The sequence below is a fragment of the Carassius gibelio genome, chromosome A14 (genome assembly GCF_023724105.1).
Source record: "Carassius gibelio isolate Cgi1373 ecotype wild population from Czech Republic chromosome A14, carGib1.2-hapl.c, whole genome shotgun sequence".
Classification (NCBI taxonomy): Eukaryota; Metazoa; Chordata; class Actinopteri; order Cypriniformes; family Cyprinidae; genus Carassius; species Carassius gibelio.
In genome coordinates, this window is record NC_068384.1 from 1,240,269 (window position 1) to 1,264,864 (window position 24,596).

General features: G+C 35.9%; 1 protein-coding gene across 2 annotated transcripts in view; it reads right to left on the reverse strand.

Moving 5' to 3' along the window:
• The window catches only part of LOC128027180 (RING finger protein 145), a 67,679-nt gene continuing 43,083 nt past the window's right edge, over nt 1-24,596 (reverse strand). The window contains exons 3-14 of one of the 2 annotated variants that reach the window (XM_052614508.1): nt 23,460-23,571; nt 22,745-23,002; nt 21,062-21,300; nt 9,660-9,768; nt 7,777-7,868; nt 5,367-5,602; nt 5,106-5,281; nt 4,767-4,907; nt 4,194-4,376; nt 3,947-4,094; nt 2,700-3,056; nt 1-1,514 (exon numbers count right to left, since the gene is read on the reverse strand). In XM_052614508.1, the coding sequence (XP_052470468.1) occupies nt 1,188-1,514; nt 2,700-3,056; nt 3,947-4,094; nt 4,194-4,376; nt 4,767-4,907; nt 5,106-5,281; nt 5,367-5,602; nt 7,777-7,868; nt 9,660-9,768; nt 21,062-21,245 (1,953 nt within the window). In that variant the 5' untranslated portion in view covers nt 21,246-21,300; nt 22,745-23,002; nt 23,460-23,571 and the 3' untranslated portion in view covers nt 1-1,187. Of the gene's footprint in view, nt 1,515-2,699; nt 3,057-3,946; nt 4,095-4,193; nt 4,377-4,766; nt 4,908-5,105; nt 5,282-5,366; nt 5,603-7,776; nt 7,869-9,659; nt 9,769-21,061; nt 21,306-22,744; nt 23,003-23,459; nt 23,572-24,596 lie in introns of both variants that reach the window. The other variant, XM_052614507.1, reaches the window with a different exon arrangement.

A 24,596-nucleotide genomic window follows, 5' to 3' on the forward strand; every position in this document is an offset into this window, starting at 1 on the left:
TTTCATACTTTAGGATTGGATTTATTCTGACATTCAGGTTCACGTTCAGACTTCAGGCATATTTTACTGAATTCAGCTTCAATTCAAACAAAGTTAGCCTTCAAAGAACATCATTCCACGTTTATGGTGTATTAAAAGAAAAGGAGGATAAATTCAGAATGCTATTAGGATTATACTCTCCATTTTCATTCAGATTTGCTTTAAAATGGAAAATAGCTTTAAAATAACAATCTGGTGGTTTAGATAAAAGTAACATTTTTGCAGATTAAAAATTCCACAAGCCAAACAGCATTCGTTTAACTATGTTAAATATATTAACTTAAACGCTTAGTAAAAAGAAAAAACGGCATTCGCAAAGTGTGCTCATACATTCTCGAATGTATTCATGTTCACAAATGCGCTAAATGCCAAATACTGATGAGAATGAAATTGACTCTCCTCATTGGTCAGTGTTTATCCACAGCCAAAGGCACGTCCCACTACCGCCACTAGAGGTCGCACTAGAGGCCTAGCGTTCATTTAAGCCTGAGGCCACTTCATGACACTCGATGCTGCTTTACAATATACTTTTGCATATCAAAACTCCTTTACATATATATTTGTACATGGGTATATATTTCATATAGAACTTGATTCAATGCATACACACCAGTATTTAGCATCAGACAAGACTTTGGAGCATTGCTTTATGTTACATTAGTGCAAATGCAGTGGCATATATGTAAATATATTTTCTCTCAAAAAACAAAAAACAAATCGAGAACAGAAAACACGGGCTACCGCTATTGAATACTGAGTGCGTGCTAGTGGATATGTGCTGATAAGTGCCTACAGAGCATCACAGCACTATATTGAAGGGTCACATGATCACATTCAGGTTGGTTTTCCCTGGAGATTGTAGTTTTTGTAATAAAGGGTGGGGAAGAGCTGGTGTTTTGGTAGATCCAGATGTGGAAGAGGTGAAATTATTCTTTTCACCTCCGATAAGCTTTCTGGCCTCTGGATTCTGTGATGTTCTGGACGAGATGGGGACGACTGATTTTGATTTTATAGATGTCTAAATAGCATTCCGTATGTAATGTATGAATCAGTCACAGAGAGGGCCGACAGTATCCCATCAGACCCTCTGCTGTAAAACTGTCTTTTGGCCAATAGTGTGTGGAGTTGAGACTGGCTCAAGGCAGGTTTTAGGACTGGGAGGAGAAGCAGGCAGTAGTGTCACTGTCGTCTTTCAGCCCAGCCGTAAAGTCTGACGCTGAAGCGAGAGTGGTGTCGTCTTGCTGGGGAACCTGGAGAGTTGAATTTGATTCTGGATGCGTTGAAGGGTCCAGATCACCTGCTGGCTGTATTGGGAGCTCTTGTGGTGGGGCGTCCTGTGTTGGAGAGGCAGGTTGTGATGAGCCTTTTAGCTGGTTGTGACAAAGTGGGCAAGTCTCCTGCACATACAACCACTTCTTCAAGCAGCCGGCATGGAAGAGGTGACTGCAGGGGGTGATGACTGCTGACGTCATGTCCTAGATTCAAGAACAGAAGAGGTTAGTCATAAAAAAAAAAAAAAAAAAAAAAAAAAAAAAAAAATTATATATATATATATATATATATATATATATATATATATATATATATATATATATATATATATATATATATATATATGTATTTAAATGATAATTATTTGTATGTTATAGCTGTTAGATAGCACGAAAAAAAATGTTTTTTATGTTTTGCCAAAATAAATAGAAAACAACTATAGTGAATTTAGGCATCACTATTAATGTACAATATGAAAAATGTATACAAATTTTAAGAATTTCGTTAAAATCGATAATAATAATAATAATAATAATAATAACGTTATCATAATCATTACAACAATGGCAAATTATTATATTATTAGTATAATTAATAATAACACAAAGAAGAAAATATTATTATTAATATTATTATTATTATTATTATTTTGATGTTTAATATAGGTTGAGTAATAATAATAGTACAAATAATAATACAAATTCTTCTTTGTATATTATTATTATTATTATTATTAATAATAATAATAATAATAATAATAATAATAATAATAATAATTATACTAATACTATAATATTTTGTTATATCATAATTATTATTATTATGATGATGTAAAATTATTATTTAATAAGTAGTTGTAGCAGTAGTAGTATTAATAATAATAAAACATCATCACCATCATCATCATTAAAATGACAGTAAATGTAATTTACATGTAAAAAAAAAAGGTAAATTAATCCATTCACAAATCAATTTTCAATATAAGTCTATATTTATCCAATATTAATTCATACCAATTAATAATACAAATCAAATATCAGCTGTTCTAAGGTGTTATGAATATGGTTGTTAGGTGGTTGCTTACTGACCAAAGTCAAAGTAAGTCTACAATACTGTCTGCCAAACAAAAAAATATTAAATCCAATCCCTTGGAAAAGTCTTTTTTTAGCAAGCCACGCAATATTAGATATGTCCATGTATATAATACAAATGGTGTGGCACAGATTATGCGCATAAATTTAATACTTAGAGGATATGAACAATAGTGATGCACCCTAACTGAACCCACCATCAATCTACCACAGAAATACACAAGGAGACACGTGCTACAGAATGTACCTGGACATCCATCACAACACACAAACCCTCACATCCACACTCACACACACCTGGTAGCAGATGGAACAGATGTCATTGTGCTGCTGGAGTTGTTGGTGTGAAGCTGTAGGCAGGTTCTTGATCTTGTTGACAGCATCTCTGCGGAGCAGGAAACTCTGCCAGCCCAGCTGGGCCCTCAGCCACACGTTATAGTAAGAATGGATGAGTACGATGGTAGAGCCCATAACGGTCCACTCCCCGAACACAGTCTCCGACACGCCGTACGCGACCACGCACAGCGCAACCAGGAACTCCAGCAGCCTGTAGGTGCCGTTCACCCAGTAGATGACATCATCCATGTTCTCCACTGGAGCCTTGCTGAGCTCCTCCACCATGAAGAGCACGTAGATCAGCAGTGTGCCCAGCACCTGAGAGCCCAAGATTTATAACAGAGGGACAACAGCTCAATTTCACATTACACCAATCAGCAACTGTCACAACTCCTACACAACTGTAATAGGTTTTTTAGAGCCAGTGACTAAAGAGCAGGGTGGCAGATGGCCGATGAAATACTGATTCAAAAATACAAAAAATTATGTATGAATAATTTGTATTAATAACAGATTGGAAATATGAATATTGTTACTATAAATACAAATATAAACATAAAATATGACTATATAATTAAATATTACTGTTAATATTTTTTTGTTCACATTTTAAATATTATTATAATTTGTATTTATTATAAATTATTGGCAACACTTTACAATGACTTTACATTTGTTAACGATGGTTTAACCACATTAGGTAACATAAACTAACAATAAAAATACATCTAAAGAATTTAATACTTTTATTTTCAACATTTACTAGGTAATTATTCAAATCAAAAGTTGTATCTGTTAATATTATTTAATGGAACCGAGCTGACAACTAAAAGTGAACAGTTATATTTTTATTAACTAAAGAAAAAAGTGATTTATGGTGAAGATAAATAAACCATGTGGATCCTTAAATGTAAAGTGTTACCAAATTATTATATATATATGCAGAGAGGAAATCATATAATACACTTTATGGTGTTGTGTCCTCTATTAGATCTGCAATTTGTATGGCTAATGTTACTAAAATCCATTCAAATCTCCAATATTGTTCGTCAAGATTGTAAGTAATAACATCTTGAGTACCATATTGAGTTACAATTTCTCCCATTCTTTTTTTTCCCCCCATTTCTGCTGCTTTATGCTGTATCTTACACTCACTAATGTAACCATCAGTTCAGAGCTGATGCTGTGTGTTTTTGTGGGATTTCTACCTGTAGTGAGGTCAGAATGCTGGAGGAGATGATGATCAGAAGCCAGAAGTCCATGTGGAAGAACTGACAAATCATGTAGGACATGTAGGCTGGGAACACCAGCAGGAACAAGCACAGGCTAACCGCACGAAAGTGCTTCCATAGACTCCTGGTAGCAATAATGATTCAAAAATAACCAGAACACTAAATTACATTGTTCACTTATAAAATACATAAATATACGTCTTTAACAATCATGCTTATGTACTTGTCTCTGGAGGCTCCCAGCGCCAGCACTATGGGATCAGCAATTTCCAGCATAGACTGCAAGATGGAGGCCACTACAATGAAGAGGATGATGCTGAGGAGGAAGGCTCTGTGGATGACCTGGAGCTCAATCAGTCCAGTCTGAACAGCGAGGATCAGAAGAGTGATTCCCTCTGTCATGCCCCTGAGAGAGAGATTGCCATGGTCAATCATGTGATTAAAAAAGTGCCGTAATGAATCATGTGACACTGAAGACTGGAGTAATGGCTGCTGAAAAATCAGCTTTTCATTACAGGAATAAATTACATTTTAAAATCTATTAAAATAAAAAACTGTCATTTTAAATTGTCATTACATTTCACAATATTTCTGTTATTTCTGTATTTGCTTTTTTTTTTAATCAAATAAATGTGGCCTTAGTGACCTTAGTAACAAAAAATAAGATCTCAAATTGTAATTATATTATTGATAATTTAGTAATAAACCACACAAAATGGCAACTGCAAGACAATAAAAGATAAATTTGAACTTAATATTTTGTGTTGCATAAGAAAAACACTTGGGTATGTGATACCTGTGCACGGTGTTGTCATTCATGAAAGCTCTGTAGCCCTGCAGGTAGAACTTGCAAAGAGTGAGCACTCCCAAAGCAACGAACGACACTGTGAACACCAGGCCCAGCAGAGAGTACGGAGTACAACAGCACTCTGCAATACTGAGAAACATTTAGAAATGAACCTGCTGTAAACCTTCATGAGAACAAAATCAATCAATCCAACATTTACTAACAGTTCATCAAATATTTTGCAGAAAAAAAAAAGATCAGTGACACTCTTATCCATCTATTTCTCTATTAAACTTTTTATTAAAATGCTCAGGAATGACAAGCAGGGCAGCCTGAACTTCGACTCACCTTGTGAGAAAAAGGAAGAGCAGCCTCTCTCTAGATGTTGGCTGGTCTCGTGTGCTGAGGTATGTGTAGATTTGCAGAGCAAACAGAACCAGCCAGAAACACATGAACAACACGGGCAGAACCAACTGATTCCACAGAGACATACCGAGAGCCAGCAACCCATAAACCTCCACCACCTAACAGATATAACAGAGAAGAGTTGAATTCTTTTTTCTTTGATTTAACACCCTCCAGTTTAAAAACTGCCTCTACTGTTCTAACCTGTGCAAGCTCCCGGTATGCTGTTTTGGCAAGATTAAACGGCACCAGCAGGTTGGAGGCCAAAAAGTAGATGACTTCCAGGCCTGTGAAAATCATGGCAAAGCGATTAACGAAAACGATAGTGTCCAAAGGAACCAGGCACAGTCTGGCCACCAGAGGGAGGAAGTGCGCTGAGAACAGCCAAATGCGCTTGGTCTGCATCACACAGGAGCACAAGGTACACACCACCAGCTGACCTATGCACACATAAACACAGAGATATAAAACAAAACATCTATTCATAATAGAATTAAAAATATGAGCAAAAATAAGATTACTATTAATACTAAACTGCAATATGATACTGAAGAGAAAAAGCACAAGACCTGAATCTAAGCCATGTGCTCCCTACTGTACTCACTGACATTAATGAATGCATCTGTTCTGGCTGGAGTTAATTAGGATCTACAGAATTCAGAGTAAAGGACCCAGCAGCACTCAAGAACTCAATGTGCACACCAGTGAAATAGCAAGAAGTACACCAAAGGGTGAATCTCACCAACAGGTGCTATGGTTGTATTTCACCACAAAATGGAGAAAAAAAAGAAAGAGAAAGAGAGAAAGAAATATATATATTATGCATAAAGAAGCCTATAAAGCATATTAAGTACATAATCATATAATAATAACAATATATATTTTCTCATTACTGTAATGCAGTAAGAAAATCATTCTGTCTGTGCACAACGTTTCTTTCTATAAAAAATAATAATAATAATTCAGTACAGCAAGTACTATAATAATCTATGCAGGATTATTCTTGTATAATATAATAATATTATATATATATATATATATATATATATATATATATATATATATATATATATATATATATATATATATATATATATATATATATATATATATTTATATATGTGTGTGTGTGTGTGTGTGTGTGTGTGTATATATTATTTTATTTTATTTTTTTACAAGAAATTAGGGTCCAATGTCAAAAGTTGGGACCAAATACTGTTATAGACAAATGTATCACTTTTTCTTTTTACATTAAAACCTTAATTTTTGAAAAAAATAAATCAATTAATTAATTAATTGTCCAAAGACAAAAATTGTGGTTAATATATATTATGACTTTTTCTACAACAATGAATTTTCTACAACTTAACTTCAACAAACACAGCAATCACTATAACTAAAGACGGATAATTGAAGATGTAATATATACTCTTCTAGAGACCTTTTTAAAATATACATATTTTCTGTTATGTAAAAAAAAAAAAAAACATTTATTAAATATATAAATAAAAGTACCATCAATAAAGCTGCCAGTATGATATGCACATCAAAACTCTGGATGACAAGCAAAAATACTATTTAAAGTTTTTTTTTTTTTTTTTTTGCCAAAATAAAGAAAAGAAATTGAAAAAATGCTGTAATTTAACAAAACTATAAACTATAACTAATGGGAGCTTGTTGTGAAGTGCTACTTTCCTAACTGATCCTAAATAAATATGATCTAGGCATGTTCTGGACAGTGAGATTTACCCCCTAAACCACATAAATGTCAAGCAAAACACAGAAAGAATAAATATACAGTAGTTGATGAGAAAGCAAGTAAGTTAGAGGAAGGAACAGACTTATAAAATGCAGTGAAAGAAAAAGTGAGAGAGTAAGGGAAAGTATGACATATTATAGACAAGGGGAAGACCATATTTGTGAGAGAGAAAAAAAATAAAGGAAGCGAGCAGGAGAGGTTTTGACATTAAGCTGGCAAAGGATTGTACTCATAGCAAAAGTGATGAGGGGAAAATATGAAAGCTGCATCACTGGCTTTTATACAGCGTGTTTGAGGGCAGGTGGCTTATGAGACGGGAACAAGGGTAAGAAATGCCTTGACATCTGACATCACATGCCGAGACATGCAAAACTACCCAATTCTTCCCAGAATGACACTACATGGGCACACGTTCAGACTGAATAACAGCTGTAGTGAGTCAGTATGGGACTCGCACGTGACAGCAACCTGATTCAGAACGTTAAGTTTAAGTCAACTTGAAATCAGAACTGGCCCTGTTAAAGTCCCCTCCTACTAGCAGTGTAGCAAAGACAGAGATAGCAAGAATGTGCTTTTTTCACCTCTGTTTCCATACCAATACCCTGTTTCGCATCTGCAGACTTTGAAACAGGAGGAATATCAGAGAGGTTGCAATTGTATTATCAGCATTTCACTCCTGAATGATCGTGGCGACACAATATGGCCTTGCTTCATTTTTCATGAATTCAATTCTGTATTTTAGGCTTAATATTTACATCCTGTTTCACTCAGAAATTATTAATGTTAAAGAAGCAAAAGTGGTTTGTGAACAGCATTTCACATTGACTTTAAAGGCGTGATCATTAGAAGATTTACAGATGAGTGCAGTAGTGAAGCGGTTGATGGAGAGAGGCTCCAGGTACAGCGGGCCCTCATAGCCAGACTCCAGCTCACTGCGCACATAGTCCCTGAAACACAGAACAGAGACTTTATTCTAACCTCTCATAGTGTGGCATTCTCCCCGAGGATCTACTTATTGGCCGAGTCAGACAACGCTGAGCAGTGGGCCCAGTGGGCCCAAGTCCGTCAGTTTTTATCAGACTAGAATTCCTGAGAGAACAATCCCTTATATAACTCTTAGCTGAGTCCCACTGAGCACAAAAACAACTACCACTGACATTCAGAAGTATAAATTATCCTTTAACCTTATCTAAGGGGTTTTTAATAAAGGGTCCGCAACCCCTAAGGGCTCTGCAGCACTCCGGCAGGGGCTCCAGCAATCATTTTTTATCTAAAACTCATTTTTGTGTGGGGAAAAAGATCCCAAAACTGCATAAAGTTATTATTATTTTTTTTTATTTTTTTTGTGGAACACAAAGGTAGAATTTTATTAAAGCAGCGTAAAAGAGGTCCATAAAAGTTGTTCACTTTTAAAGCTCTGCAGTATATTTTGGTGAAAAATTTGATTATTGAAATGACTTTGCACATAACATCATCATTTCTTCTGGGGGTGACATTGAGAGATTAACTTGTTTAGAGGACCGAATGGATCTCATATATGACACACACATACCAGAATAAACATTTACAAAGCTTGCTTAAATTATTATCTGAGCTTGGCTCTGTTCAGTGTATGGAGGCAGAGAGGGAATACAGTGAGGCAGGTAAGTTATGAGCTGGCAGTAATGGCTTTGCCACACTTGGGTGATCTTAATTTGAGCAGCCACTGCTTTTTCAACAGACACACATTCGGCTGAGAAATGTGCTAAAAGCTCTCTCTTAATCTGACACTAAACAGCCAGCTGTCAAACGCAAAGCACCACACTATAATCGCAGACCCATGAGCATGGCAGAAGAGCATTTCTTTTTTTGCGCAATATTATTTAAATGTCCAAATATAAATGCTTATAAAAATACAGTATTTTGTTATAGTTTATATACATACATATATATATATATATATATATATATATATATATATATATATATATATATATATATATATATATATAATTATTATTATGTATAATTATTATTATGTAAAATGTGTGTGTGTGTGTGTGTAATGTATGTATGTCTGTATGTATATACATATATACACTCAAATTAAAAATTAATCATATCATAAACTAATATTCTAATTTAATCATTTAAATAATATACTAATACTAATACTAATACTAATAATTTTTTATTTTGTGTTCCATAGGGAAAAAACAACATAGAGGATAAAAAGAAAGCAAGGCAAATAAATAACAGTATAATATAATATACACTACCATTCAAAAGTTTGGTGTCTGCAAGATTTTTTTTATTATTATTATTATTTTTTTTTAAGAAATTATCATTATTCAGCAAGGATACATTAAATCAATCAGTAAAAACGTTTAAAAATATATATATATATATATATATATATATATAAATGTTCTTTAGAACTCTTTATTCTGCAAAAAATCCAGGGGGGAAACAATTATCAAGGTTTCCAAAAAAAATAAAACTGTTTTCAACAAATTATAATAATAAGACAAGTTTCTTGAGCACTTAATCACCATAACTTGGGAATCTTTGAAAAACGTTTACAAATGAAAATCTGACAAACCCATCAGTCCCATTTTTTAATTAACAAAGAAAAATATATTCAACTATATTGAATCAAACAGAATAAATGAAAAAGCATGATGGGTTTTCTCTTGGTTGAATGACAGTTTTTTTACTGGCTTATCAGGGTTGTAATGGTGGGAGTCCAAAACTCTCACCTTGAGATCTGGTGACCAGCAAACAGCAGCAGAGCCGTGAGCACATACAGGTAGAGCTGCACCAGGTGCTGTCGGGGCAGAGTGAGCAAAACCAGACTCAGAATGTAGCCTGAAAGAGAGAGGGATAAAGAATGGGACTGCTGTTAGGCCGCTATACGAGGATGCTGTCAAGCACACAGAAGGGCTTCTGACGGCACATCTCTCTCAATATCTCTCAGACCAGCAGAGAGAGTCCATTCACTCAGACTGTCAAAGGAAGTCCCAAAACCAGAGCACACGGACTGAATTTGGATATTCAGTTCATTGATAGTCACACCTGCATGAAGAGTCTTTGGGTATGTTAGAACAGAATACAAGCATACTGTTCAGAGTGCAGAATATACCATATAGTACCAACCATATAGTAAATAGCATACTAAACAGCATTCAGTATGGACATATAAATAGTAGTACTACATTGCACATTTACTTTGCATTTTATTTTAGCTCAGCTAACAGTCTCTAAAATAAATATGGTTAATCTGAATTTTATCATTTGGTAGTCTGATGTGCATAATGAGTCAGATCATGTGAAAAAAAAAATAATGTTAGATATTGCTCTAAGTTCACTGAAAACCGAAATCAGGCTGATTGTGAAATTTAGCATACGTAGTCTATATCATTGATGTATAAGATAAATAATGCTGACATTAAGGCCAGCACCATTTCAAATGTGACTTTTACACAACAGTAACCTACATTGTAAACCTGAAATTGACAACTAGTCTATTTTTGGTCTGCTATTAGAAAAATCCCTGTCTCTTTGGAGCAACACTACTGTGTTGGTGTATGAATCGGTGTTTCTGAACAAATCAATTGAGTGAATGATTAGATGACTCACTAATACACACAGTTACATGTTTCATTGTTAAATGAATTGGGTTTTTTTGAAGTAAACAGGTGAGTCAATAATTCATTCACATCAAAAAGTCACTACCTACTTAGCATAAAGATAAAGTAACCTGCAGAAATGGTCACAGAGTATGCTCAACATAATCCACTAACACACAGACTGACGGGAGTACACTGACGCTCTTTTCTGAAAAGCACAAACCGAAACAAGTGGAGTGATACAGCGCTGTTGGACTGGCACTCTTCGAGCGCTGATTAGCCAATCATATTAGAGGACTTGAACTAACTGTTGTTTAATGTGCTGTATATTTTTGTCGCTGGATTAGATCATCCAGTGACTTTAGGCATACAGAAAAAGTGCGGTATAAACAGGTTGGATGCTGTTTTGAACCTTTGTTGTGGTCATCATTGAGAAAACACAAAAGTGGAGGATATAGAACGTCAAAGTAAGCTGACGACAAACACAAATTCAAAATGAGATTTAGATTATTGGAATGTTTGCATAAGACATTTATCTAATAAAATGGCTGCAACATTTCCTGAAAGAAAGGTGCTTTCAAATGTAAATGCATTCAGTATTAAACGTCATAATGAACAAGGGTATTGTAGTACATGATTCAGCCTTCAGTCTGACATTCACTGGCTCACGCTGACGTTTGTGTGTTCAAAAGAGTGTGAGTAGACAGGATGAAGCGGGAGATTAAGGCTTTTGCCATGCACAGATTAAGTTCTTGTTACTCCACTGCCAAACCCTCTTGATCCCTCCTGTTACGTAACGGTTTATCTGACGTTCAACACTCATCCTCTCACTTGCTCCTCCAGTTCACTTCTGCCATTCAAAAATAAAAAAAACATGGGCCATTCTCCAATGTCTAAAACACAGCGGAAAAACAACACAATGGAAATATTCTACTTGTACTAAAGACACAAAGTTTATCTCAGTATTGATTAATGTGAAGCACGCTGGTACACTAGCTTGAACCAATGCAATTACCTGGGAATAAAGTTAGCTCTGAAACATGAGGAAGCTCTCATCCGATTGAAAAGCAGAGGACTTTGCCATGTTTGTGGATGGATAAAATGTTGAAAGAGGGCTCATATTATCCATAGGCATTAAAGATGGAAAGTGACATCTTGCTGACAGTAGATGTTCTCCATTTCTCTATTGTATCTCCGCTGTAGTGCCTTCAGCCAAACCAAACTCACTGTAATTTATCTGCTCCTATATGTATCATTAAAAAAGATTGGATGGACAATGCTCAGTTTCCTCAATATAATGATAGGGCTAAAGCCCAGAGTATATAGATATGGATTGTTTGAAAAAGCAGAGTTGTTCTGCAGAAATGTCAGCTCCTAGTGTTAGGGAAGGCCATCTTTATTAGTTCTTGGAGACTTGTAGTGCCATATTTTCAAACTGAATTGTTGTACAGACAGCACAGATCTATTCTTTCCGCTTCAGTATAGTGCAAAATCCACAGGAGCTTCCCAGGGCCAGGTGGTTTTTCTTAACACTACTACAAACCCAGCAAGCCTGAGATTAAAAGAAGTACACCAAAATTTCTCCTGAAAGCAGCACTTTTCACCTGTGGGAGCTACAGTACTGTACTTTGACTCCATCCGCCATTCAGCAGGGGGTCCGGAGGGTACCTTAGCACCACCAACACTGGACAAGTTGCACCTGCAAAACAAAGCCGCAGCCAAGAACAGAATCTGCTGAATCTCTATTAAATTGTTTTGTTTTTAGTGTAGTTCTTCTACTGTGCTCTAGGGTGTTCTCCATTTTGGGAATAAAGCATAGATGGGCAGTAGAGTAATATATACCTGTTTTATTAAGGGAATACATGGCTTCCTCTCACTTAACCTCACTGCTTAATTGAGTTTGGATTGAGAAACAAATGTTTCCAGCTCAATCAAGTGTTCTAGGTTGTTTTGAACTATGTTACTTTGCACTTACTTTGTATATAGTTTAAGGCGAGCAGAGCTGAATCGAATGCTAGTTGTGTGTTTGTTCTATAGAAGAACTCTTGTTTTCCGTCTCTCCTTCTTTCTTTTGAACTGTGTATTACTTATTGTTGGACTAATGAATAACTTGACCGAAACTCTTTGCTCATCGTGCTGAGATCATTTAAGATCAGAGTTGCAACACACGCTATGTTTAGGGCTGCAATAAATTATTATTTTGATAATCGATTGATCTAACAATTATTAGAACGATTAATCGGCTAATCATCAATTATTTCACTGATTAATCAGTAGTTAAAATGCTGACATATAAAGGTAATAATTTCAGCCTTTGAAAATCATATTATGTAATTCCAATTATTATATGATTAATTTATACAAATAAATATATATGGCACAAAAATGAGATGACAGAGAAACTCTCGTTCACCATTTATTTAGCTATATGAAAAAGTTACTGAATGACGTCATTCTGCCTAACATCTCCTTTTAAGTCATATGAACAAGAAACAAAATAAAGGTAAGTGATGAGACATTTTATTTTTGGTTACACTATTTTATACACAACATAATCTCTCTAAAAATAACTCACCGAGTTATGATAATCAAAATACTCCTGAGCTAGATCAAGCTTTGATCTCTGCAAACCAAACTATCACTTTAAGAATAAAATATATAATTTTCCCCACTAATAAAATGATTTTCTAATAAGCTAGCTACACACTGGAGAGCTGATTTATAACAGATAAAGCTGTAATTCTAACATAAAGTTTAGAAAAAAGTGTAATGTTTAAAACTGCAAAGCTGCTTGTTTTAAGGCTATCTATTAAGTCAGCTTCAGGAGTGGCTGCATTTGTTTTGAAGCGTATCTTCTTCTCTTGAATTGCAAAGGGCTGAATTACAGTCTTGCGCTACAGCTCCACATTGGTCAAACCGCATAATTGCAGACTTTACTTATAAGAGGTCATATGAGATCAAACGACTACTCGTCAACAAAAAAATTTGTTGACAATTTTTATTGTCGACGTTGTTAATAATGTTGACTAATCTTTTAAGCCCAAGCTATGTTTTAAGGAAACTTGGAGTGCTGATAATTTGGAATACTTTTTCTATCGGACAATTGGATTATTTTTTTTGCCTTCTTCAGGACAGTTTGGACACTGTGTGATTCAGTGGTAAAAAAAAAATTAATAAAAAAAAAAACATTTCTATAAATATATATATATATATATATATATATATATATATATATATATATATATATATATATATATATATATATATATATATATAATAACATTGTCCAGTTTCTTGCAGAGACCATTTTGTGAATTTACACATCAATGTATTATCACAAGCTGCAAGGTTCTATTTGGTTTTGTTTTTGTATGATTTTTTTTTTCATGATTCCCATCCACTTCCACTATATGACTGACAGACTGCAACGGTTTGTGTTTAAAATGGTGTTCTACTAAAGAAACAACATCACCTACATCTTGGATGCCCTGGGGGTAATCAGATTAAATTTTTATATTTGGGTGAACTATCCCTTTAATACTCTGAAAAAGTTATGCATTTGCTATAATAGATACAGGCAGCACATTTTCACTGATTTCACTAATGTCTTAGTTGGAACAAATTAAGCAAATGGACAGAGATAAAGTACACTGGGTAAAGTCAATAGGGAATATGAAATAGGAAAAAAGATAAATGCAACTTTATCTCCAACTCCAACCTAACCATACCAATTATCCTGGGAATATTTTTTTTTTTTATTAAAGTGGTATTGTAAAAGATTTTAACAAAGCACAGTTCCAGCTATCTAATTCACTGGAACCAAATTGTTCCTTTTATGCATAACAATGGAAACTCTTCCACTTACTTTTATCTAGCTATGCCTACTGTTAGTTCAGAAGATCATCAGCATTCTTTGAACCACACAAAAGGTTGATTCACGCTCCTTCATTCAAAGAAATTGGAGGAGTTAATGTTTAGTTGGCCCACAGTGTGCACTCAATCTTGGCAGAAAAAAAATATGACCATAGATTAAGTGCCCATAAGGAAAAGAGTGTACAAGGTGTCACTGGAGAAACACCAGTTCATTGAGTCCCAAGTTCAAGAGCTTTTGGAGAAATTAATTATCCCATCTCAACATGGGCATCCCCAGTGGTTGTTGTACCAAAGACAAATGGAAGTTCTAGGTTTTGTGTTGATTATCGGGGTCTTAATGATAAGACACATCTAGATGATTACCCAATGCCACAAATTCAGCTTATTTTGGAGTTTTTACAAGTGCCACTATTTTTAGCACCCTTGATTATAAAAGTGGTTACATGCAGTAATTGAGTATTGAGAAGACAGCCTTCATTACCTCCTCAGGGATATATACAATTCGTTGTCTCTCTTTTGGACTGAAAAACACCACAGCAACATTCCAAAGACTCGTGAAACACATGTTGATGGAAGCAAAGTCCCTTAAGGCAAGTCATTACACTAGGCAGCCATTATTAGAATGCCTCATAGCCACGCAAGTGAAGTACCTTTATATTTTAATGGGAAAACATCAAATTCTCCAAAACTGTTTGCTAAGCTTATGAAATAAATTTCATATATGAAATCACAAATGAAATCTGACAACAACTGTCTCATAAATTCTGTATATTTTGCTCAAATAGCATTGTAAAAGCTTATTTTTCAGGCTAGATGAGCCAGTTCATATGCACAGCCCTAAGCAGAGGTCTCCAGAATGCTGACTGTTTCTATAGCAACAGGGGCTTCTAATGGCAACTACAGTGACATGATGTCTTATACCAATTATGGATTGGCTCTTTTCTCTTTTATTCAGAAGGCGGGCTTCCTTCCATAGAGCGCCATATTGAGTATTGCATTTATTCCCATTAAAATTATTCCCTTGGTTATTCTATAGTATTTGAGGGAAGTGAAAGGAAAGTGCTGCATGGTCTATATTGATGACGTTGTCTATTCTAGTAACATCATTGAACATTCCCAGCACATTCAACAGGTAATTTGCACGTCTTCATAAAGCAGATCTCACCCTAAATCTTAAAAAGTGTAACTTCATCCAGTGCTCACTTGCATTTCTCTGACATATTGTGACCCCTGAGAGAGTGAAAACTGATCCCGCCAAAGTCTCCGCTGTCAAATGTTTTCCTGTACCTCTAAAGGTCAAGGATGTAAAATGGTTTCTAGGACTGGTATCATCATTTTAACCTATGTTTCTCTGAAAGAGTAGCTCCATTACATGCACTGAAACAAAGTAATGCCAAGTGGGAATGGACTAAGCAATGCCAGCAAGTTTTTAAAGACATTAAACAAGAACTCATGCAAGCACTTGTATTAATCTCTCCTGATTTTAGCAAGCCTTTTACAGTTCAGTATGACACTAGCAATATAGGTCTTAGAGTAGTCCTTACCAATAATACTGAAGGGGAAGAGCATGTTGTTGCTTTTGCATCACGTTTGTTAAGAGGCACTAAAAAATCCAACTCTGATTCAGAAAAGGAATGTTTAGCAGTTGTATGGGCTGTAGAAAAATGGAGGAAGTATCAGGAAGGGAGACAATTCAAATGTCATAACCTACCACACCACCTTGTCTTGGTCATTTCAATACCCAAAACAGCCTTCTCGTCTGATTCGTTAGACCATAAGACTGCAGGTCTTCCATTTCACTGTAATGTATCGAAAAGGACAATTCAACGTTGTTTATGATGTTTTATCAAGGGGTGTCCATACTACCCCAGACATCCTACTCATCAGTACAGCCACTGAATCTACATCTCTACCATTCAATTTACTGCTTAATCTCTCACAAATAGCCATAGAACATAATAATGACACAGAAATCCAATAGTTAGCAACCAAAGTCAGAAGCAACCTACAGAAGATCTGACGAGAGTTCATTATGTGATAGAGAATGGATTTCTTTTTTGGAGTAAAAGCATCCCTCATCGCAAGAGGAAATTCTCACGAGATAAGGAACCTCATCTTATCTTATTTCTGAAAGAGTTCACCTCTCACCTTTTCAACTTTTTATGCAAACAATAGGGTGTAAATCAGAAGCTTACTATGGCATATCATCCTCAAATGAAGCTGACAGAGAAAGTCAACAGGAACTTAAAGCCACGATTGGTTCTTATGTAGGAGAACAACACAAGCAATGAAATGGATAGCTGTCGGAATTCCAATTTGCTATAAACTCAGCATGGCACAAGAGAGTACAGTATTTTCACCTGCAGAGATAGCTCTTGGCCTATAATCAGAAAGGACCTTTGTAGTGAGCACTCCAAAAACCTCGCGATCCAGAAAATCCTGCTTATCCTACTTTGGCTCATCAAGAACAGCTCATTAGCATGATAAAGGAAAATGTGAAATGAGCCCAAGTAAAACAAGATAAGTACTACAACCAATGACACAGATCATGTGAATGTCAAGTTGGAGACGTAGTTTGGGTTTGTACCCATCCCTTGTCTAAAGCACATGATGGCTTCATAGCTAAAATGTCACCTAAATGGAAAGGTCCAACTGTAATTAAAAACAAATTAGGTCCGCTAAATTACAGAATTTCTTTTATGGTTGATCCTGTCTCCATAGACTCTTACCATGTACAGAATCTTAAAATTTGTCACGATTTGGACACGTTTTTCATCAAGGGAAGGGATATGTAACTGACCATACTACGGTTACAATGTTTTGTGTAGTTCCTGTACTATAGGCTATAGGCTGTTCTCCATTTGGGGATAAAGCATATATAGGCAGTAGAGTAATATATACCTGTTTGATTAAAGAAAAGCATGGTTTTCTCACACATAACCTTACTCCTTAAAGGTGCCATCTGTAATATTTGGCAAAAAAAATCAAGTCATACTCCACATTCCATACCAGATGGGGGCAGTATGCCTCAATAAAGTGAATTGGTCTACTCTAGAGTAACAAACGAGAAACGGCATAGTCTCTATGCTCCGCCCCTACTTTCACAACAACACTACAGCCATAGCCGAAGCCTAACTGTGCGTTCAGACCGCCGGCGTCTAGAGCGTCAAAAATCGCTCTTGACGCTCTGCTCACGACGCTGCAGAAAGATTTGTTAGCGGTCAGACGCTCTAACGTAGATCGAATGCTTATTTTGTATTTAAAGCGGCCGCAAAGCAAACAAGCTTGTTGATCTCGTGCAGACTAACCACAGGGAGTTATAAGTTAACCTCATTAAATATTGTTGTGGACAAAATATTAGGATCCTTTACTTAAAATGAACAATCTTAGACACCTTGGTCCACGTATCACTTTTAATTTATTTTTTATGTCCCTGTACGCAAACAGGGACACATCATAGATTAATACAAACGCTAAACAGCAATAATCAACCTGTCCTTTATTCTGCTTGGGAAACAATGTGCCAACTCTCAAGCATTCACAGTGAGACACACGCAATTGACTCTTTTCACATGCTTTCACGCCACACATAAATTTTTTCACGCACAGAAAAACCAAGAAGCAAAGAGTACACGGAGACCAACAGACTAGACAGAGCAGGTTAGTTATGATATAATAAAATGGGTAACGTTAAGTTAGAGCTAGCTAATTATCAAACGCAGCTACGGTTAGCCATTGCTAACATGAGCACGTTTATCGAACAGCCTTCGATACATTTCTATGTTATAACTTCCCGAAAACAAATACACAAACATATAAAACAAACTTCTAGCGAAATACTAACAGCATCTTACTTACCAATCCAAAAGAAATGTTGCAAGTTCGGAGTCGAACCTCATTTATTTCGGGTGAATCAGTTGTCTCCAGCGATTAAAAGCAGTGTAGATGTTAATTTGATTTGTGATTCAATGAAAGCACTGGGCTGTAGTTCCCACATGATTGACATTAGGTTCAGGCACGCCCACAAGCCGTGCAAGTTATTCGTGTATTGCAGGTTGGCTGGTGGTTATGTTGCCCGCATACCGCCTCCCATGGCCGAACCTGGTATTACGACACCTGCCGGGCCGGGGCTAGTAATGCTAATGCTAATTAAGGTTGATATCGCTGCAGCACTATAACTTGACATTTTTTTAATGACATCATCGCCCTTATTTCTTCTCATTCTTTTGATGCGTGTAGGTCATGTTATGGATATTTTTACCTCAATTTTTGCATATGGCACCTTTAATGGAGTTCGGATTTAGAAACAAATGCTTCCAGCTCAACATGTAAGTGTTCTAGCTTGTTTTGAGCTTTGCACTTAGCATACTATGCATTTTGTAACTTCATACTTACTTTGTATATAGTTTAAGTAGCTGTAAAATAATGGGCTGTTGTTATATGCTAATGCTAGTTGTGTGTTTGTTTTGTAGAATAACTTTTTTTTTCTGTCGCTTCTTTTTTCTTTTGTACTGTGAATTACTCATTGTTGGACTAATGAATAACTTGATCAAAACACTTTGCTCATCGTGCTGAGATCATTCAAGATCATAGAGTTGCAACACACGCTATGTTTTAAGGAAACTTGGATCGCTGATCGTTTGGAATACTTTTTCTATTGGACTATTGGATTCTTTTGCCTTCTGCCATCATTGGGGTCTTCAATGTTCGTGTTCAGTGCCTTCTGCGGCTGAGAGACTTGTATTTATTCAAACGGATACGTTTTCTTTTACAAAGATTAATGACACACACAACAGTGATTTTCTTTTTGCACTCAAAGGACTTTATTGATTATTTGTCATGCATATACAAAAATGATTTGTGGTTTGCTTTATTTTTATATAAACACTTTAAAAAAGCATACTGTTTTATGTGTGGTTTTCAGTCAAGGGCCCTCCCTTAAATTATATTTTGTGATTTAGCCCTATTGTGCATTCTCATGGGGATGGTTACATAAGGAAAAATATATAAACATATAAACATCTATTTCTGTTAATACAGAAACAGAATACACGCTCAACATATAAGAGGTCTTTTTAAGTCACTGAATGTATGAATTGCATTTTGATTGAATTATTAGATAGAATAAACAATGAGCATCATGTCATTGGTCCAAATTTCAATGTGAATTCATTCAAAACAGTTACTTTTTATTCTGTAAACTAGCTGTACAGTATACAGATTCATTATTTTGCACTTTCAGTTTGCTGGGTTTTGTTTTCTGTTCTAGAGTCATTACCAGAAGTTGCCATTCTTATTGTAAAAACCCATCCACATGTAACCTCAAAAGCCTCCTCTCCAGGGTAAATATCAGCCACATGAGCAAAGTGCATGACCACACACACATACGAGACAAATCAGAGTCATCAGGGTTCGTTCCTTTGGGTACTACACAAATATCTGCTCCAAAAGCCAGTTTTCCTGGATTCTGTGGCTTTAATTAAAGTTTATAAACCATTAAAACATGGGGTTATGTGGGTGACATTGTACTAAAGTCTCTTATAAACAAGACCAAATGAAACCAAAGAAAAAAACACACTCCAGAAGTCCGAAGGCCTTTCAGAAAAAAAAAAAAAACCCTTAAACAATTGAGAAAGGGAGAAAATAAAAGTCATTCTCAAACATCAACACGGCATTATCCCTGTGAATAACTCATGAGATGTGTGTGTTGGGATGTGCGCAGTAGATGAATGGGAGCTGATGCTACGCTCCACTGAGTCTTTGTAAAACTCAGGACAGGGGCCTGAGAGAGACCATTGACCTGAATCAGTCGCCTGTCAGCAGGGTAAATAAACAGTGAGAAATAGGTCTGAATAGATTGTATTTATTTATTTTCATGTGATTTTTCTTTTGCATATGAGATTTTTTTTTTGCCAACTCATTTCAGTTTTTTTCCATTCTCCACTCAATCACCTCTCTGCCTGTGCCACCATTACTCAAATTAGTGACAATCTGGAGTAATGTGTTGAACCGACCACCAATAACAATTGCAAAGAATTCAGAGACTTCTTTCCTGCCCTGAACTATAACAAACCACATTTTATGACACATTTTATGCTTTTCTGTAGTAGAGCATGGCATTTACAATGCTAAAGTCATGAGTTCAACATCCACAGAAAGCAAGAACTGAACAAATACATGTTTTAGAACAGCAGCATTGTAATGGTTTAGCCAACCAGATACAATGAGAAAATTCATCTTTTTTTTTTTCAAGGTTGTGATTTTGTATGAATGTGTACAAAGTGATCCATATGGATTAATATTTTTATAAAGCAAACATAAAGGTTCACCCTCTAGACCTAAAATTCAATGGTGTGTAAGTAGATTGTACAAAAACATATTAATAAGATTGTCCAAAATTCTAATTAATTAGCCACTAATTCAACAAAATATAAAATCCCAGAAGAGTTTTGATTTAGCTTTGCTGGGATTTAACTAGCAAAAAGGAAAAACTGTAAACTTATCTGCTGATGAAAGCCATTCATTCCCTCACAAAAAGTACCATGGTGGAGATGGTCATACCATGGTACTATGATGGCCATTTTAATGACACCAAATGACCACTTATTAATTTACCATTGAATAACCCAAATATTGTCATGTAAAAATGTGTCACTCACCCACATAGTGAAGGTAGAGGGCCAGGTACTTGTACTGGAAGAGTGGGTTGTTGTTGAGGCTGCTTCTCTGGATCTTCTGGAAGAAGGAGCTGACATCCCAGCGGTACAGCACCTCTAGTAACATGATACTGGGGACCCGCAGGCCCACATTCAGCACCGCCTCCACCCTCTCCTTCACAGCCATCACTCCTGACTACCGCCAACCACACGCAATTCAATGGCACTATCACACACCAGCACTGCACTGATACGAGATAGAGAGACACAAACAGAGATAGAGAGAGAGGTTCATGACAGTCTGTCAGTTAAAAAAAAGGTGTTGTCTGAAGACAAGCTCTATAATCACAAGAGAAGCCCTTAAATCAAGAGCAAAAAAAACTGATTCAGATAATTGTTTCTCGACTATACAGCAGAAAATACAAAAAGTTTGTATGTAGAGTGTAATTAGGCAGACTAAATATAAAATTCAGCAGCATTGTGCACTGAAGTTTAATGGACAGATTCAAAAACAAGTATTTCATATTACAGGTTTTACATAACCTGTTTGTTTCATTAGGGCTGCTTGTTTTTAACACTCACACAAAACACAGCACAGAAAGAGCATAAAACAGTCTAATGTATACTATAAACCAGCAAATAATGCAAATAACTTGTTATTAGTTTCCACAAAACTATAAGCAGCAGCCTTATAAGCAAACAGTTACATAATGCTAAATGCAATTCATCTGTTTTGCACTCAGTGTGCTAAGTATACACACTTCTGAGGGAGTCAGTTTTGTCAATTCATGTCCAAGTCAATCTTTGTAAATTCGTTTGTAAAGTAACTTCTGTGGGACATTTTTTCAGACCCAATAGTGACCTGTGTTTGCGCAAAATTTGTCAGTTAAAACGCCTAAATCTAGGCCTATCCGGGCACTATTTTTACATTTGTAATATAAAGTGTTAAATGTGCAAAAGTAATAAGTAGGCTACAGTACAATATGTTTATATTTTTAGTTTTAGTTTACACTAACTTTTGTGATTAATTAAACATTTCAAATCCCTTAAAACGTCAAATTTTCTGTAAAAAATAAAGTATTTTATTTTCCCAACTTGTTGTTTGGATTTCCCTTGGGGGGCGGGGTTCAAGCTTTATATAAAAAATAAAAATAAAAATAATAGGCTAAAAAGAGGTAGCTCAGCACCTCGACCCTAAACCCCGACGTTTCGCCCCCTGATAATGTATTTTCTAATGTTAGATCCAACGGGAACTGTCGAAATGATCTACAGTAAACCCGAGCTCATTGAAAATTCATTGTGCGTGGCTGATCGCACTGTTGCAGTACTAAATAAGCGCGTCTACACAAATAAATTCATTTTCCGTCCTACTGAAGTGAATAAAAACAACAGCGAATGTTGCATTATTGTTGTCTGTAACGTTACATTGACGCGATGCTGCTTCAGCACGTTGTGATAACCAGTTGTAAACGTCTTTATTAACAGAAACCCTGAACGGAAATATAATCAAGAATCTCATCGCACGTTATATATACTAACATTTGGATACAGCCCGCGGATATCTCACTCTCTCTCTCTCTCTCTAGAGATGCTGCTATGAACTGTGGTGACCTCGGATAAGGCATGCCCGGATCCCCCGCTCAGTAAGCCGCAATTTAACGGAGACCAAATAAACATTCAACTTACACGATTATGACTCTCGCAAGTGCTCGCGACTACGATGTCCGACCTTTATTCTTCTGTCGGATGTCAACCATGTTGACGGAGGAATGAATGGAGTGGTTGGCGGTCTCAGGGAAATGGCATTCCTACCGACGCGGCACCGGGACTCACATCATCCCGCAGCCATTACAGACTGCCACAGTGATCGGTACTGAGCATGTGCGCCGCGGAGAGCGGATTAGCGAGAGCCGTGGCATCTTGAGGGCACAGCACACGTTGAAACTGAAAGAAAGAGAGGAAGAGAGGGGGTCGAGAGGTGGAATGATAAGGAGTTAGAGCAGACGACTCAGCATTCACAATGACAACTGTGCTATAAAGATTAAGACCGCTATAATTAACCAGATCACTGGCTGTGAATAATAATAATAATAATAATAATAAATGTATAATCAACTTGATAATTAGGCTATCTATCTGTAATACTGCCGCTGCACATCTCTCTCTTTCTCCCTCTCGTCTTCTGGAGTTGAGAGAAGTCATACACTACAGTGCTTAACAACCACCACATAATGTGCCACAGCTGCCCTATACTATATATATATTTCTGTAATTTTTAATCAACCAGTATGTGTAAGCTCTTTAGTCACAGTAGATAGCTAGTGTTTCTAATGATAAATTAATGCTGTTAATAAAAATAATAACAATAATATTAATAATGATGTGGTTAAAAACTGATTACCTCAATCATGCTTTATGGGGAATTATCATCTCCAAACCCCTAGAAATTTCTCCTCTTGTGATGAAGCCACAGCTGACTCAGCTATTCACTCATGTTGACTTGAACTTCCCTCCTGTGTAAACATTAAGCATCATTTACAGAGTATTATGTAGCATTCAGGGAATATACAGTAAATACCCATTCAGTAATAAAATACAATAGGTCACATGTTAAACCACAACAGTGTTAAGTGAAAACTCATTTGCAAAAGTACTGCTAGATACTGCTGACTAAAAGAGAAACAGAGAGATCACTGTAGACATTTCAGACCTACTAGCCATTTCCATAAAATGACCATACACAACTTTTAGTGAACAGTCTGTTTATTATAAAACAGAATGTGAAAGAATACATTTAATTACGTATTTTATTAACATAGTGTGTCTGCTACATACAGGCTGTAAATCATTTAATTATAAGCACGTGGAGGTTTCCGTGAACCTACAACAGCACATGTCCCAGAGGGAGTGAGCCAATATTCTCTTTTAGTCTCTATACTTCATAAGTGGGTCAGCAATCTGTACCCTGTTCACTGTCTCCCATAAAGATGTTGAGGAAATGCTTCTCAGATCAAAGTTTTTATGTCACACTTGCCCCCGAAAAAACTCTTAACTCTGATAAGGAGGGACAGTGGCCTTTTCAAGACATTCTATATGTCTCAAACTTATAAACCTCCCTGGATGAACAAGTCAACTATTTAGCCAGAAATATACTTAAGAATACACTTAACCCGGGAAATACACACACACACACATATATATAGTATATATATACTCTGTGTATTTATACAAACCATATTCCAAAAAAGTTGGAACACTGTACAAATTGTGAGTATAAAAGGAATGGGATAATTTACAAATCTCATAAACTTATATTTTATTCACAACAAAATATAGATAACATGTTGAATGTTGAAAGTAAGACATTTTGAAATGTCATGCAAAATATTGGCTCATTTTGGATTTCATGAGAACTACACATTCCAAAAAAGTTGCGATAGGTAGCAATAATACGCCGGAAAAGTTGGAGGATCAATTTGCAACTTATTAGGTCAATTGGCAACATGATTGGGTATAAAAAGAGCCTCTCAGAGTGGAA